The sequence below is a fragment of the Pseudophryne corroboree genome, chromosome 3 (assembly GCF_028390025.1).
Source record: "Pseudophryne corroboree isolate aPseCor3 chromosome 3, aPseCor3.hap2, whole genome shotgun sequence".
Taxonomy (NCBI): Eukaryota; Metazoa; Chordata; class Amphibia; order Anura; family Myobatrachidae; genus Pseudophryne; species Pseudophryne corroboree.
Genome location: NC_086446.1, coordinates 383965954 through 383983796, shown reverse-complemented (window position 1 = coordinate 383983796; position 17843 = coordinate 383965954). Strand labels below are relative to the sequence as shown.

Here is a 17843-nt window from a genome sequence, read left to right as displayed (position 1 = left end):
TACAAATTTGATACCCTGGCTGAGGAGGACCTGGAGTTCTCTCATTCGGTGCTGCAGAGTCATCCGCACTCTCCCGCCCGTTTGGGAGCTTTGGTATAATCCCCATGGTCCTTACGGAGTTCCCAGCATCCACTAGGACGTTAGAGAAAATAAGAATTTACTCACCGGTAATTCTATTTCTCGTAGTCCGTAGTGGATGCTGGGCGCCCATCCCAAGTGCGGTTTATCTGCAATACTTGTACATAGTTATTGTTAACTAAATCGGGTTATTGTTGAGCCATCTGTTGAGAGGCTCTATTGTTTCATACTGTTAACTGTGTTTCATATCGCGAGTTGTACGGTGTGATTGGTGTGGCTGGTATGAGTCTTACCCGGGATTCAAAATCCTTCCTTATTGTGTACGCTCGTCCGGGCACAGTACCTAACTGAGGCTTGGAGGAGGGTCATAGTGGGAGGAGCCAGTGCACACCAGGTAGTCTAAGATCTTTCTAGAGTGCCCAGCCTCCTTCGGAGCCCGCTATTCCCATGGTCCTTACGGAGTTCCCAGCATCCACTACGGACTACGAGAAATAGAATTACCGGTGAGTAAATTCTTATTTTAACCTTGATTCTTTGTAAGGATATTCATATGCCTGTCCCAAGCATGTTTAAATTGCCCTACAGTCTTAGCCTCTACCACCTCTGATGGGAGGCTATTCCACTTATCCACTACCCTTTCTGTGAAGTAATTTTTCCTTAAATTTCCCCTGAACCTCCCCCCCTCCAGTCTCAATGTATGCCCTCGAGTTCTAATACTACTTTTCCTTTGAAGAATGTTTCCCTCCTGAACTTTGTTAAGACCCTTTATATATTTGAAAGTTTCTATCATGTCTCCCCTTTCCCTTCTCTCCTCCAAACTATACATGTTAAGATCTTTTAGCCTTTCCGGGTAAGTTTTGTGATGTAGGCCATGCACCATTTTAGTTGCCCTTCTTTGTACACTCTCTAATGTATTTATATCCTTCTGGAGATAGGGTCTCCAGAACTGGACACAGTATTCCAGATGGGGCCGTACCAATGACCTATACAGTGGCATTATCACTTCTTTTTTCCTGCTACTGATTCCTCTCCCTATGCAACCAAGCATCTGACTATAGGTCGACAGTCACTAGGTCGACATGGATGGAAGGTCGACAGGGTTTCTAGGTCGACTTGTGCTAGGTCGACAGGTCTAAAGGCCGACATGAGGATTTTTAATTTTTTTTTGGTGTCGTTTTCTTCGTAGAGTGACCGGGATCCCAAATTAGTGCACCGCGTCCCCTCGCATGGTGCCTTCGCTCCGCTACCGCTTCGCTCGGCACACTTTACCGTTCCAATCGTAGTCCACGTGGATCGTTAAGTATGAAAAAATTCAAAAAAAGAAAAAAAATGTGAAAAACTCATGTCGACCTAGAAACCCTGTCGACCTTCCATCCATGTCGACCTAGTGACTGTCGACCTATATTGGTCGACCTAAACATTGTCGACCTAGACACTGTCGATCTTCAGACCGGATCCCACGTCATTGACCTTTCCTGTTGCTGCTAATGTAGCTGTCCTCAGAGAACCTTTAAACTTTGCCCTATTCACTATTGGCAATGTGGTCATGTCATCCTAATGGATCTAACAATGCGAGGCCCTCAAATGTATCTTTCTGAACAGCGAAAAAATAATAACATTTTATTACACAATCTCCCACCAAAACTAACTTCCAAAATCCCTTCTCCAGGGTCTAGAGCAGTGGTTCTTAACCTGAGTTCGATCGAACCCCAGGGGTTCGGTGAGTCAGTCTCAGGAGTTCAGCAGAGGTGTGTGTCCATTCCGTTCGCCAAGGTTGCCAGGTGTTCTAATATACATTTGGCATTCACACAATACTTTTATGGCATTCTCAATGTTTCTCCATAAGAAACTGAAGGCTATTGACGAATGGCAAAAAATGCCATACATGGCACGAACTTGCAGCCCTGTCGTTCACCCCACTCGTATGATTTGTGACCTCACGCCCAGCATGTCCATTATTGGCTGCTCGCTTAGCCTCAATATCTGTGCTGCAGGGAACTTGGTGCGCTCAGTAGTCGACTTGTGACTGTCGTGATTGTACTTCATTTGTGAATTCCTTTTTAATATTCCAATCCCTTCCTACTATGTCGAGCAAAATAAGAAAGTGGTCAGACGAATACGTATAATATGGATTCACGTGTATAATGTGATGGAAATGTGTAAAATGTGATGGAAGTCAGCGTCCTCAATGCATGATTTGCAATGCCTAGTTGAGCAATTCTAGTCTAGCACTGGCAAAACTAAGGGAACACTTCCTAAATCTGCATGGAAATGGGAAATACAAGAAGACAACGCTTGCTTAATTCAAGGTGAAGAGAGCCAGATTCGATGAAAGGGCAACTCTGCCTGTTCTCGGCTTTGTACCCATCGACAAACCGATCCTAACAGCATCATACGAAGTTGCGTACCTGATCGCAAAGCAGGGAAAACCACACATCATTGGTGAAATACTCATAAAACCAGCTGCGTTAAAGATGGCGAATATCAAGCTGCTGCAAATAAGTTGTCCCAAATTCCTCTTTCAAATGACACCATCAGCAGCAGAATAGATGACATGAGCAATGACATCTTGGCTCAGATAGTTGCAGATCTGATTTCAAGCCCAGCAAACAGCAGTCTCCAACTCGATGAGACCATCGATGTTTCCAATCTAAGCCAGCTTGTTGTATTTGTGCGCTATGTGAAAGACGACATGATAAAGGAAGATTTTTTTATTTTGTAAGCCTCTTACAACAACAACTAAGGCAGCCAACATGAAGAAACTTGTGGATGACTTCTTCAGAGACAACAGTCTTTTCGTGGGATATGATTTCTGAAAATTGTTCAGACGGAGCTCCAGCCATGCTGGGACGAAACTCTGGTTTTGGTGCGCTGGTGAAAGTTGCTGCACCACACATCATCTGTGTTCTGTACAGGCGTGCGTTGGCAATGAAAACCTTACCCCCAAAACTGGCAGAAGTATTAAAAATTGCAGTGGAATGTGTGAACTATGTGCGAAATAGTGCCCTGAAGCACCGCATCTTCAAAGAGCTGTGTAATGAAATGGGCTCTGAATTCAAGGTACTTCTGTACCATTCTAACATACAGTGGTTATCTCGGGGAAAGGTGCTGAATCGTGTTTTTGCCATGCGTCTGGAATTAGCCCTGTTTTTGCGAGAGCACCAACATTCTCATGCAGATTGCTTCAAAAATCCTGAGTTCATTCTCATTTTGGCGTACATGGCCAATATCTTCGATGCTCTCAATCATCTCAATCAACAGATGCAGGGGGGTGGAGTCAACATTATCGAAGCGGAAGAAAACTTGAAGGATTTTCAAAAAAGCTGCCGTTATGGAAATGGACGAACAGAGAATGATACTGTAACTTTGCAAACTTTCCACTTCTGGACGACTGTGTAAGTAAGATTGAAGATGAGTTTGGGATCGGAGACATTTCTGTGCCCGGGGAACTGAAGCAAGCAATTGCCATGCACTTAGATGAGCTTGCAAAGTCTCTCGACCGATACTTCCCCACCAGAGAGTCATATCCAGCATGGGTGAGACAGCCGTTCACGTTTAGTGTTGCGACAGCAGATGTCAATGATGAGTACCTCGACGAAATCATTGAACTTCAGCAGAGCCAGGTTCAACAGCAACTCTTCAGAACAACAACGCTCTCAACATTTTGGTGTCACCAAATCGTACCATACCCTCTTATTGCTAAGAAAGAGCTTGAGATACTCATACCGTTTGTTACAACGTATCTTTGCGAGCAATCCTTTTCGAGGATGGTAGACATAAAAACAAAGAAAAGGAATAGACTTTGTTGCGAAAATTATATGAGAGTGGCACTTACCAAGGTGACGCATTTCTGAACTTGTCTCTAAAAGGAAACGGCAAAAGTCACATTGATTTGCATTAAATATTCATTGAGTTATGTTTTTGTGTGACATTCATGATTTGTTGGTTTTGTTCTTTGAACACAGTGATTTTATGTGCAACTGATGCATGGTTCATTTTGTGCACTAATAAAATATATATCTGTTTTGAATTTGAAAAAAAGTTTTATTTTTATTTTTCCAACTATCAAGGGTACGGTGAATGCACGTATGAAACTTGCGGGGTTCAGTACCTCCAACAAGGTTAAGAACCACTGGTCTAGAGCCACCTAGAAGCTGAAATAGGATCCATAGAGCTCACGTTTCAATCCTTTAAACGTTTGAAGATTTAAAACATTTTAAATACATTTTAGATGTGTGCTTAGCCTATACCCAGCACCCCGTGCACAGTTGAACATACTATATTGTTAAAGGCTCATACCCACTGACAGAGTACATACATTTTGGAACACATGTAAATGGTTCTGACACTAGAAGCTATTATTACTAGACTTACCATATGCATTGGTGTTTTACTTTAATTGAAATAGCAACAGTTATGTCCCTAGTACTTACCAGGAAGCACGGTTCAGTCCTCATCAATGCATATAGCTGAGAACTGATGCACTAAGCAATTGCAATTGCAGGACTGCTGTATTACATTGATATCTGTTTACTTGAAATTAGATATGTGGACTAACACTGTCCCTTAATAACTGCCAATGGTTAGACTGATGCTATGTTTATTACTGTATGTCCAGTTCACAATTTAATTTTTTCTCGCCATCATCACTAATGTTCTTCACATCCTCAGGTGAGCCGGCTCCTAATCATGGGTGGAGCCAATGTAAATTACCGCACTGAGGTTCTGAACAACGCGCCTATCCTGTGTGTTCAAGCGCATCTGGGATACACTGAGATGGTGGCACTGCTCCTAGAGTTTTCCGTCAATGTAGATGCAAGCTCAGAGAGTGGCATGACCCCTCTAGGTTATGCTGCGGCTTCAGGTCACCTGACCATTGTCATTCTTCTTTGTAAGAGGAGAGCCAAGGTGAGTAGAAATGCTGATACTTAAAAAAAACTAAGCAGATCATGTATATGAAGGCTGCATCTGATGACATTTTCATAGGCTGTATATACCAAGAGTATTACAATTCACTAATAGAACTAAGGACATAGAACAGGGGTGGCCAACCAGTCAGACACAAAGAGCCAAAAAATATTGTTAGGCACGTCAAAGAGCCGACATCAAGCTACAGGCGCACATGCAAAAATGGGGTGTAGCCTTGTGCCTGCTAGTATAAAGTACATTTAAAAAGCAAGATCCACATAAAACATATTTTTAAAGCCAGATCCAACATAAAATACATTTAAAAAGCCACTTCCACATACCTTACTGTGTCACTTCAGCAAGCTACCTCATGTGTCACTCCTGCTAGCACACTCCTACAGTATGTCACTACAGCCAGCTCCCCATGAATCACTCCTGCCAGCACTCTCCTGTGTCACTCCTGCCAGGACCCTCATGTGTCACTACAGCCCCTCCGAAAATACACCTCGTGCCATTGCAGCAGCCCCTTATGTGTCCTCTGTTTGCCAGTGGGTGTCTCACCTCTAGTATCTGGCTCTCAGCTCTCAGTCCCCGTAGTGCTGCTGCTGCCTGTCTGGCTGGAGTGCAGCAGTTTCTGGATCTGTTGTGGTCACGTGACTTTGAGTGTTGGGAGCTATATTTGAATAAAGAAAGAGCCACATGAGGCTCAAGAGCCACAGGTTGGCCACCGCTGACATAGAATGTTATTTTGAGTGCATCGCTGCTTCAGTATGACTGAGAAAGAAAAGGATGTTGTCAGTGGTGTAATCAGCTACCTGCCTTGGGTGCAATTCCCCTTTCTTTACCCATGCACTTACTGTACTGTCACTGTACTGGAGAGGGAAGAATGGAAAGAGGAGATTCTTTACCCATGCACTTACTGTACTGTTACTGTACTGGAGAGGGAAGAATGGAAAGAGGAGATTCTTTACCCATGCACTTACTGTACTGTTACTGTACTGGAGAGGGAAGAATGGAAAGAGGCGAGTCTGCTGGGAAGTGAAGGCACTGTCTGCAATCATCATCATTATTAACGTAATTTCTTGTTCTGCAGTGTATTTTGATTAGCTGTCAGGTTTCAGAGTAGGAGCGGAAAGGAGCACTATCGGCTAATAATCCTGAGTTTCTTCAGTGGTCCCATGAATGTTGTAGAGAGAGCACTGCAGTAGCAGCAGTTTGTCCCCTGCATACAGGTGACAGGACAAGCACTCACTGATCTGCTGCTATCAGCAGGCTTTTACAGTATAGAGAAGTGAAGGTGCCTCTCTTCAGATAATGGGGAGGCAATCAATTTACTGGCTGTCAGGATACAGACGCCGGAATCCCGACACCCAGTGAAATACCGTCGGTCGGAATCCCGATTGCCTGCTGCAATCCCTACTTGGGTGGTGGTCCACATCACACCCCCCTCCCCCCCCCAAGGGGGAATATAACCCTGTGGCGACCGAAGGTTGCCACCGGGCCCAAAGCGTGGCAAGTGCACTTGCCGCTGGTATCCCGGCTGTCGAGTTATCATGCTGAATCCTAGACAATTACATCTACAGAAGGAAAGTGGCTCTATAGAAAATAGATATAATAAGAATGGCTACCAAGCATGCAATCTTGTTTTGCACAGTTACTTTTTCCTGCATTTAGTATAAGAGCAAGCACAGTGAATCACATCTAACAGTGACTGTGCTCTGCACAGGAGCCTCTTGCAGACTAGATGTAACTCTCAGGCTATTAGTTGGACTTTGCTGCTTATCTCATGTTTAATCAAGTCATTTAGATCTCATGAGAATGGAGTAAAAATGTCACAGTTGTTCTACAGCATATCAAGGACTCTTAGGCTGTGATACTTGTCAGGAAATTCCTATAGTATTATGTGTCCTTTCTTCTCCCCATTCAGAGCTTCAGAAATATACTGAAATTCGTTTTTGCGCCAGTTATTTTCATATTAACAATATAATTTTATTTAATTTAATCATGAAATTATAGTATGTATATTCTCACATTACCTAAGTAAAATTGCTAAGGAACAAAATTTTCAACCAACTACAATAAATGTCAGCTATCCTATTTAATAAGGATCTTCTTCAGAAACGGATTATCCCTATGCCGAAAAAAGAGACTGGAAATAACCCAGAGGGAGATTGTGACTAGTAACTGCAATTTACAGAGCTTGCGCGGTCCGGTCTCCCAAACGTAGATTATTGGGGACAGTATTGGTCATCTTAATGTGGAGAATATGTTCACCATAGGTATCCAGTGTAATCACAGTAATTAAAATTTGGACAATTTGTGGCTTATGAATTGCATGTGATTTTAGAATCTGTTTGTGTACCATAGCTGTAGTTTAATATTTTTTTTAGTTTTGTGTGATTTTGACACCTACATTTGAATGAAATACAATTATATATTTAATTTTTATCTTAAAATGTAACTTTTCAGCATACTAACATGCATGCTGGTCAACAGGGCACTGCAAAATAAACAGTGTAGCTGATTTGGGCATTCAGACAAGTGTCCTATTTTGTCTGGATTTCCATGAGGTACCCCCCTGATGATTTCCACCATCAGGAGTGTACCTCAGTATGTGGCCTTCTTGCCAGGCATCCCTACATCTGACATTGATCTCGGGCCCAGTCCCTAAGGTGATACGGCCAATCTCCTTGCAGCATGTAACGTATGCCCCAGTATTTGCAATGGGGCATGGCTGTTAGCCCGAAGTACTGATCATCAGATCTCCCAGCGATACTGTTGGCAGCTATAGTAGCAAAGCTAACTGCTGTAGTGGCTGTTGGAATTCAGCAGGGAAGAGGCAGCTACTAGTGCCAGTTTTGGCTGCTGTCCTCAGGTCTGCAGCACTTCTAGAGTTACTATATTCTACAAATACTGGTGTCTGCACTGGAGGACGGCTGCTGCAGATCTGCTAAGCACTTACCAGCGCCTATAGAAAGCACAAAATGGTGCAACACAGCCGCATCTATAATATCCTGACATGCAGCTTTCATTACAAAGAGTAAAAATTAATAAAGTATGCGTGTGTTTGAGCCACCTACAGCCCACCAGCATAATTCGAGAACAGTCATCAACACTTTGAGACACACTGGCAGGCTGGAGGTGTACAGTCACATTTTGTGAAATAATTATTTTGTTTTTCACACTTTTACGTTTTGGAATGAAAGTTGCACTTTCACACATATCATAGCCGGGTTGCTTTTATATTATGTTTAAGAGAGTGTTTACTCTGTAGAGTGATGCAACATACTATTCCCAGAATGACAAGCACTACACTTCTATGTGCTCATTGTCATTCTCTTCTCTTCTACGTGCCTAGTTCTCCAGGCTGTGTGTGTGTGTGTGTGTGTGTGTGTGTGTGTGTGTGTGTGTGTGTGTGTGTGTGTTTCTTAAATTAATTTCAATATGTAGCTTAAATATGTGCTTGTCTGGTGTGAATCTAGTGATGCTATAAATAACTATATACATTGATACTTTTATTATTAGCTTAGCAAAAACAAAATGTTATTGAATACAAAGTATTTAAAGTTAGATTTAGTTGTCATTTGTATAGCAACTTAAACTATAAATTAGTGTTAGCGAGAGATAATTAGATTATATCCTTTGTCTATGCTTCTGCATTATATGACGTGTTCTGCGCATAGGCAGCCTGTTAAGGGGGGTACTCATGGAGAGATCCATGCTTAAAATCTTAAGCAATCTAACTATCTAGCACATCACTCCCCCCCGTCCTCCCCCGCATCGCTCAGCACACATCGGTTCGCTCAGCACACAGCTCTCCGGTGTATGCCTTTATGGATGAGGCCATGGAGATGTGGTTGGTTGGTTGCATGCAGTGTAGACATTCTGTCCCCATCCCACAGGTTCCAGTGTCTGGGAAACTGACCAATTCTGCAGGTCAAGCTCTTGACAGATAAGTCACTGTCAGACAAGTTGACAAAACGAGAGAAGAAGGGAAACATAATGTGATTAACAGTCCCCGTTTTATGTTGTGCCCCTCTATTTTCACCTACTACCTTATTTCTGTGACCTCATACTTCTTTCTCTTATATTTTTATCTTTATCCATGCTTATAGGTGGACCTCCTTGATAAGAACGGGCAATGCGCACTAGTCCATGCTGCTCTGCGAGGCCACCTGGAGGTAGTAAAATACCTCATCCAGTGGGACTGGACTATGGCTGGGCAGCAGCCTGGAGTCCTAAAGAAGAGTCAAGCCATCCAGCAAGCCCTGATTGCAGCAGCCAGCATGGGATACTCAGAGGTGAGACAGAAGCCTCAGAAAATAGTCAAGTACTAATATGCGGTTTTGCCAACCATGCCAGAATAGGTTAAGCTTGTTTTCTTATCAGTTGCTGTTTTTGCACAAATCAATTCCCCACCCCCACCCCCGTCCCCTCCCCTGACTCTGGTGTATTCTGAGTGCTAAAATAATAATCACTCCTGAACAAGACCAGTCCTGCTGCTTGTTCATGCTGGCAATGGTAGGAGTTGTAGCCTTGTATTCAGTAGCAAAAGTAGATGCACAAGACTCATTTCCACCTCCTGGGATCCTGATACCTTAATAACAAGACTGAACATTTCTCTCTCAGAAAATCTATAGTCACATCTAATCCTGGGTTTAACGGAATAGTGTTCCTATAGCTTTATTACTGGGGCATAACGTATCTGCCATCTTACTGTTCTAGATTGTCTCCTACCTCTTGGATCTACCAGAGAAGGATGAGGAAGAGGAACAGAGAGCTCAGATCAACAGCTTTGACGGATTGTGGGGAGAGACAGGCAAGTGTTCTGGAGAATGGTTTGTACACCTTCTGGAGTACTTATGAGACCTATTTATTGTTGTGACTTTGAGTGGGCCGTGGAGGATGTCAGCCGAACTCTGACTTTTTTTTTTTTTTTTTAAATGGGAAACATTTACAGGGCTAATCCATGCCTTGTAAATGATTGTCCCCATACAAAAACGTCCGAGTTGGGATGGCATCCTGCACGACCACTGAACTTGGACTTTATTACATTCCGCCCCTTATACCATGTTATCGTTAGATTCAGTTTCCTCTAATACACTTTATGGTGAACTTTCATCCACTATTTCCCCCTACCGTATTGTTCTCCGACTCCTTTGCAGTACAATTGTGCCACTTCCCAGTGCTTCTTTTCTTATCGTGATCTTATCATCTTTTAATTTCCTCATGTCACAGCACTGACAGCTGCTGCGGGTCGTGGGAAGCTTGATGTTTGCCGCCTACTCCTGGAGCAGGGTGCTGCTGTATCTCAGCCTAACCGAAGAGGCGTTGTCCCAATATTCAGTGCTGTAAGACAAGGGCACTGGCAGGTAATACTCATCATGATAACTGTGTCTTGTGCTGAATGATATAAGGGCGGGGTAAGGGATTACAAAACTCTGTCTCCTTCACAGATCGTAGACCTACTACTTACACATGGTGCAGATGTTAACATGGCAGATAAGCAGGGTCGTACTCCATTAATGACTGCAGCATCTGAAGGGCATGTAGCCACTGTCGAGTTTCTGCTGGCACAAGGTTGGTACACGTAGGTTTATTATGATGCATTAAACCTCAGACTTATCTGTAGCTTTTGAATATAGCTAGAAAGTGGCTTAATGATGTCACTGGTTTCTAGGGAATTCTCATGAATATTGATCCAGTGCACAAAATAGCTGAATGTAGGTGATCAGTGCGCTTTAATACATAAATCCTACTTGCAGAGTGTGAAAATACTATATAGAAATTATTACATTTTAAATATACATCTTCAGGTATTAGCATTCTAAACTAGAAACTAGTGTATCGCTTTCTGTTAGATGTCCGTTGTACACCAGAAGTATTGCTGAGTTGGAAAACTTGGTGGAGTAACCTGCTGACTAGAAATTAGTTAATCATGGGGCTGCACATTGTGAAATAAGGAGTGAATGTCTGGGAATGACAGCCTATACAGGCCGGATGTAATGCAGTGCGAGACGGCCAGAGCTCTCGAGATTCCAGCCCAACGCGTACGATGTTGTTTTTTTTAAAGCGGCAATCATTTACAAGGCAAAACCAACCTGGTTTTTACCATTTGATTCAGAGTAATGTGTTGAGGATTAAAATGCTCGTCTAAGCAGATGACAATTTTTTTATATTTGAATTGTTAAATACAATCTAATTTGGAGTTAAAAGTCCTGGTTTTTTTTGGGGGGGGGTGGGGGGTGGTATGTGTCAGTTGGGTGGCTCTGTGCGCATGCGCACAGCGTCTATTCACTAGAGACGGAGGGAGAGGGGGCATGCCAGCAGCTCACAGAGCGCTGGGCATGCCCCCTCAGTGCCAAAAACCGGGGAGGGGGAGGGGTATTGACTCGTGTTCGCGGCACCCCCACAAAGCCACGCCCCTTCCCCGAGGCCATGCCCCCTTTTCCGTCCCACTTTCTGCAGCCAAGAAGTTGGGAGGTAGGTGGTTGTAGCAGTATGGGATACATATTTTAGGCAGCAGGAGAAGATTTTTGGGAAGACATTGAAATCCTGTTTTCTGTCTCACTTTGAAGGAGCTTCCATTGGCCTCATGGACAAGGAGGGACTGACTTCTCTAAGCTGGGCCTGTCTGAAGGGGCACCTCGCTGTGGTGAGGTCACTGGTGGAAAGCGGGGCTGCCACTGACCATGCTGACAAAAATGGACGTACACCACTGGACCTCGCAGCCTTTTATGGAGACGCTGAGGTGGTGAGTATCTCTATAGTAGGTAATGGAATATTACAATAATTCCATTTGTGATGAGGATTTTACCAGATATATTGCGTTACAAGTTGGACTGTAGCAGTAAGGGCCCAGATACCGGCCAGCTGGTGACTAGGTTATGGTACTTAGAATCTCTTTGTTGGTGGTAGTGTCATAGAGACTCATAAATTGCCATTGCTGTAAGAATTCATAGTAATGTACAGCATCTCTTTATTGACAGATACAACTGTATTATAAGAAATTTCACTGAAATAAATCTGAAGTGCATGTTGTTGGCACACAACATAAGAGTAATCCCCTTCGATCAATAGATAAAATATTAGAACATACTCCACTTTCAAGTAGATTGTTGATATATTCTCCAGGGCTGGAAATTTTATGAAGCCAATGTGAAATTTTGTTATCTATTTGTCGAACCTGACCTTTGTCGGAATCACATGGGATTAGCCTTTTAATTTAAAACATGGCCCCCTTATGGGCCAACCAACATGTTATGCCATTCTGTAACTTAAATAAGGAATTTCAGAATGCACAGTAGTGTATAACACTGATAAAACCTATTTCTGTCCAGAATTATATATACACTGCTCAAAAAAATAAAGGGAACACTAAAATAACACATCCTAGATCTGAATAAATGAAATATTCTTATTAAATACTTTGTTCTTTACATAGTTATTTTATTATTTATTACCAGTTATTTATATAGCGCACACATATTCCGCAGCGCTTTACAGAGAATAGTTGAATGTGCTGACAACAAAATCACACAAAAATTATCAATGGAAATCAAATTTATTAACCCATGGAGGTCTGGATTTGGAGTCACACTCAAAATGAAAGTGGAAAGACACACTACAGGCTGATCCAACTTTGATGTAATGTCCTTAAAACAAGTCAAAATGAGGCTCAGAAGTGTGTGTGGCCTCCACGTGCCTGTATGACCTCCCTACAATGCCTGGGCATGCTCCTGATGAGGTGGCGGATGGTCTCCTGAGGGATCTCCTCCCACACCTGGACTGAAGCATCCGCCAACTCCTGGACAGTCTGTGGTGCAACGTGGCGTTGGTGGATGGAGCGAGACATGATGTCCCAGATGTGTTCAATTGGATTCAGGTCTGGGGAACGGGCGGGCCAGTCCATAGCATCAATGCCTTCGTCTTGCAGGAACTGCTGACACACTCCAGCCACATGAGGTCTAACATTGTCTTGCATTAGGAGGAACCCAGGGCCAACCGCACCAGCATATGGTCTCACAAGGGGTCTGAGGATCTCATCTTGGTACCTAATGGCAGTCAGGCTACCTCTGGCGAGCACATGGAGGGCTGTGTGGCCCCCCCAAAGAAATGCCACCCCACACCATTACTGACCCACTGCCAAACCGGTCATGCTGGAGGATGTTGCAGGCAGCAGAACGTTCGCCTTGGCGTCTCCAGACTCTGTCACGTCTGTCACATGTGCTCAGTGAGAACCTGCTTTCATCTGTGAAGAGCACAGGGCGCCAGTGGCGAATTTGCCAATCTTGGTGTTCTCTGGCAAATGCCAAACGTCCTGCACGGTGTTGGGCTGTAAGCACAACCCCCACCTGTGGGCGTCGGGCCCTCATACCACCCTCATGGAGTCTGTTTCTGATCGTTTGAGTAGACACATGCACATTTGTGGCTTGCTGGAGGTCATTTTGCAGGGCTCTGGCAGTGCTCCTCCTGTTCCTCCTTGCACAAAGGCGGAGGTAGCGGTCCTGCTGCTGGGTTGTTGCCCTCCTATGGCCTCCTCCACGTCTCCTGATGTACTGGCCTGTCTCCTGGTAGCGCCTCCATGCTCTGGACACTACGCTGACGGACACCGCAAACCTTCTTGCCACAGCTCGCATTGATGTGCCATCCTGGATGAGCTGCACTACCTGAACCACTTGTGTGGGTTGTAGGGAGGTCATACAGGCACGTGGAGGCCACACACATTACTGAGCCTCATTTTGACTTGTTTTAAGGACATTTCATCAAAGTTGGATCAGCCTGTAGTGTGTTCTTCCACTTTAATTTTGAGGGTGACTCCAAATCCAGACCTCCATGGGTTAATAAATTTGATTTCCATTGATAATTTCTCTGACGTCCTAAGTGGATGCTGGGACTTCGTAAGGACCATGGGGAATAGCGGCTCCGCAGTAGACTGGGCACAACTAAAGAAAGCTTTAGGACTACCTGGTGTGCACTGGCTCCTCCCACTATGACCCTCCTCCAGACCTCTGTTAGAATCTTGTGCCCGGCTGAGCTGGATGCACACTAGGGGCTCTCCTGAGCTCCTAGAAAAGAAAGTATATTTTAGGTTTTTTATTTTCAGTGAGATCTGCTGGCAACAGACTCACTGCTACGAGGGACTAAGGGGAGAAGAAGCGAACCTACCTGACTGGAGATAGTTTGGGCTTCTTAGGCTACTGGACACCATTAGCTCCAGAGGGATCGAACACAGGACCCGACCTCGATCGTTCGATCCCGGAGCCGCGCCGCCGTCCCCCTTACAGAGCCAGAAGCATGAAGATGGTCCTGAAAATCGGCGGCAGAAGACTTCGGTCTTCAACAAGGTAGCGCACAGCACTGCAGCTGTGCGCCATTGCTCCTCATGCACACCTCACACTCCGGTCACTGATGGGTGCAGGGCGCTGGGGAGGGGGGCGCCCTGAGCAGCAATACAGGTTGAGTATCCCATATCCAAATATTCCGAAATACGGAATATTCCGAAATACGGACTTTTTTGAGTGAGAGTGAAATAGTGAAACCTTTGTTTTCTGATGGCTCAATGTACACAAACTTTGTTTAATACACAAAGTTATTAATAATATTGTATTAAATGACATTCAGGCTGTGTGTATAAGGTGTATATGAAACATAAATGAATTGTGTGAATGTAGACACACTTTGTTTAATGCACAAAGTTATAAGAAATATTGGCTAAAATTACCTTCAGGCTGTGTGTATAAGGTGTATATGTAACATAAATGCATTCTGTGCTTAAACTTAGGTCCCATCACCATGATATCTCATTATGGTATGCAATTATTCCAAAATACGGAAAAATCCGATATCCAAAATACCTCTGGTCCCAAGCATTTTGGATAAGGGATACTCAACCTGTATTAAACACCTTGGCTGGCAAATCTACACAATATATAGTCATATAGGCTATATATGTGTAAAATACCCCTGCCAGAGATCCATAAAAAGCGTGAGAAAAGTCCGCCGAAAAAGGGGCGGGGCTATCTCCCTCAGCACACTGGCGCCATTTTTTCTTCACACTGCAGCTGGAAGACAGCTCCCCAGGCTCTCCCGTGTAGTTTTCAGGCTCAAAGGGTTAAAAAGAGAGGGGGGGGGGCACTAAATTTAGGCGCAATATTGTGTATACAAGCAGCTATTGGGGAAAAAATCACTCAGTTATAGTGTTAATCCCTGCATTATATCTAGCTCTGGTGTGTGCTGGCATACTCTCTCTCTGTCTCCCCAAAGGACTTTGTGGGGTCCTGTCCTCAGTCAGAGCATTCCCTGTGTGTGTGCGGTGTGTCGGTACGGCTGTGTCGACATGTTTGAGGAGGAAGGTTATGTGGAGGCGGAGCAGATGCCGATAAATGTGATGTCGCCCCCTGGGGGGCCGACACCAGAGTGGATGGATAGGTGGAAGGTATTAACAGACAGTGTCAACTCCTTACATAAAAGGCTGGATGACGTAACATCTATGGGACAGCCGGCTTCTCAGCCCGCGTCTGCCCAGGCGTCTCAAAGGCCATCAGGGGCTCAAAAACGCCCGCTACCTCAGATGGCAGACACAGATGTCGACACGGAGTATGACTCCAGTGTCGACGAGGTTGAGACATTTACACAATCCACTAGGAACATCCGTTGCATGATCTCGGCAATGAAAAATGTGTTACACATTTCTGACATTAACCCAGATACCACAAAAAAGGGGTTTTATGTTTGGAGAGAAAAAGCAGACAGTGTTTTGTTCCCCCATCAGATGAGTGAATGAAGTGTGTGAAGAAGCGTGGGTTCTCCCGATACGAAAATGGTAATTTCTAAAAAGTTACTGATGGCGTACCCTTTCCCGCCAGAGGATAGGTCACGTTGGGAGAATATCCCTTAGGGTGGATAAGGCGCTCACACGTTTGTCAAAAAAGGTGGCACTGCCGTCTTAGGATACGGCCACTTTGACGGAGCCTGCTGATAAAAAGCAGGAGGCTATCCTGAAGTCTGTATATACACACTCAGGTACTATACTGAGACCTGAAATTGCCTCAGCATGAATAGTGCTGCTGCAGCGTGGTCTATTACCCTGTCAGGACAGGGATACTATTTGCTAACCATAGTGCATATTAAAGAAGTCGTCTTATATATGAGGGATGCACAGAGGGATATTTGCCGGCTGGCATCCAGAATTAATGCAATGTCCATTCTGCCAGGAGGGTATTAACCCGGCAGTGGACAGGCGATGCTGACTTTAGAAGGCACATGAAGATTCTGCCTTATAAGGGTGAGGAATTGTTTGGGGATGGTCTCTGGGACCTCGTATCCACAGCAACTGCTGGGAAGGAAAAAATTTACCTCAAGTTTCCTCACAGCCTAAGAAAGCACCGTATTATAAGGTACAGTCCTTTCGGCTTCAGAAAAGCAAGCGGGTCAAAGGCGCTTCCTTTCTGCACAGAGACAAGGGAAGAGGGAAAAAGCTGCACCAGACAGCCAGTTCCCAGGATCAAAAATCTTCCCCCGCTTCCTCTGAGTCCACCGCATGACGCGGGGGCTCCACAGGTGGAGCCAGGTGCGGTAGGGGCGCGTCTCGGGAACTTCAGCGACCAGTGGGCTCGCTCACAGGTGGATCCCTGGGTTCTGCAAGTAGTATCACAGGGATACAAGCTGGAGTTCGAGGCGACTCCCCCTCGCCGTTACCTCAAATCAGCCTTGCCTGCTACCCTCGAGGAGAGGTAGTACTGGCGGCTATTCACAAGCTGTACTTCCAGCAGGTGAAAATCAAGGTACCCCTCCTTCTACAAGGCCGGGGTTACTATTCCACAATGTTTGTGGTACCGAAACCAGACGGGTCGGTGAGACCCATTATAAAATTGAAATCCTTGAACACTTATATACGAAGGTTCAAGTTCAAAATGGAATCGCTCAGGGCGGTTACTGCAAGCCTGGACGAAGGGGATTACATGGTATCACTAGACATCAAGGATGCTTACCTGCATGTCCCCATTTACCCTCCTCACCAGGAGTACCTCAAAATTGTGGTACAGGACTGTCATTACCAATTCCAGACGTTGCCGTTGGTCTGTCCCCGGCACCGAGGGTATTTACCAAGGTAATGGCCGAAATGATGATACTCCTTCGAAAAAAGGGAGTTATAAAAATCCCGTACTTGGACGATCTCCTTATAAAGGCGAGGTCCAGGGAGCAGTTGTTCGTCGGAGTAGCACTATCTCGGGAAGTGCTACAACAGCACGGCTGGATTCTGAATAGTCCAAAGTCGCAGCTGGTTCCTACGACGCGTCTACTGTTCCTGGGTATGGTTCTGGACACAGAACAGGAAAAAGGGTTTCTCCCGGAGGAGAAGGCCAAGGAGTTGTCATCTCTAGTCAGAGACCTCCTAATACAAATACAGGTGTCGGTGCATCAATGCACGCGAGTCCTGGGAGAGATGGTAGCTTCTTACGAAGAAATTCCATTCGGCAGGTTCCATGCAAGGATCTTCCAGTGTGATCTGTTGGACAAGTAGTCCGGGTCGCATCTTCAGATGCATTAGCTGATAACCCTGTCTCCAAGGGCCAGGGTGTCGCTGTTGTGGTGGCTGCAGAGTGCTCATCTTCTAGAGGGCCGCAGATTCGGCATACAGGACTGGGTCTTGGTGACCACGGATGCCAGCCTTCGAGGCTGGGGGGCAGTCACACAGGGAAGAAACTTCCAGGGACTGTGGTCAAGTCACGAGACTTCCCTACACATAGATATTCTAGGACTAAGGGCCATTCACAATGCCCTAAGTCAGGCTAAACCCCTGCTTCAACACCAGCCGGTGCTGATCCAGTCAGACAACATCACGGCGGTCGCCC

The 17843-nt window shown here is 44.9% G+C and overlaps 1 protein-coding gene across 8 annotated transcripts in view; it reads left to right on the top strand.

Annotated features, from left to right (window-relative positions):
- TANC2 (tetratricopeptide repeat, ankyrin repeat and coiled-coil containing 2) overlaps positions 1-17843 on the top strand; it is a 1023243-nt gene that overhangs the window by 985771 nt on the left and 19629 nt on the right. For all 8 annotated transcript variants that reach the window (XM_063960011.1, XM_063960012.1, XM_063960008.1 and 5 more), the window contains 6 exons: positions 4750-4986; positions 9102-9287; positions 9712-9805; positions 10225-10358; positions 10443-10566; positions 11565-11740. In XM_063960011.1, the coding sequence (XP_063816081.1) occupies positions 4750-4986; positions 9102-9287; positions 9712-9805; positions 10225-10358; positions 10443-10566; positions 11565-11740 (951 nt within the window). The remainder of the gene's footprint in view (positions 1-4749; positions 4987-9101; positions 9288-9711; positions 9806-10224; positions 10359-10442; positions 10567-11564; positions 11741-17843) is intronic.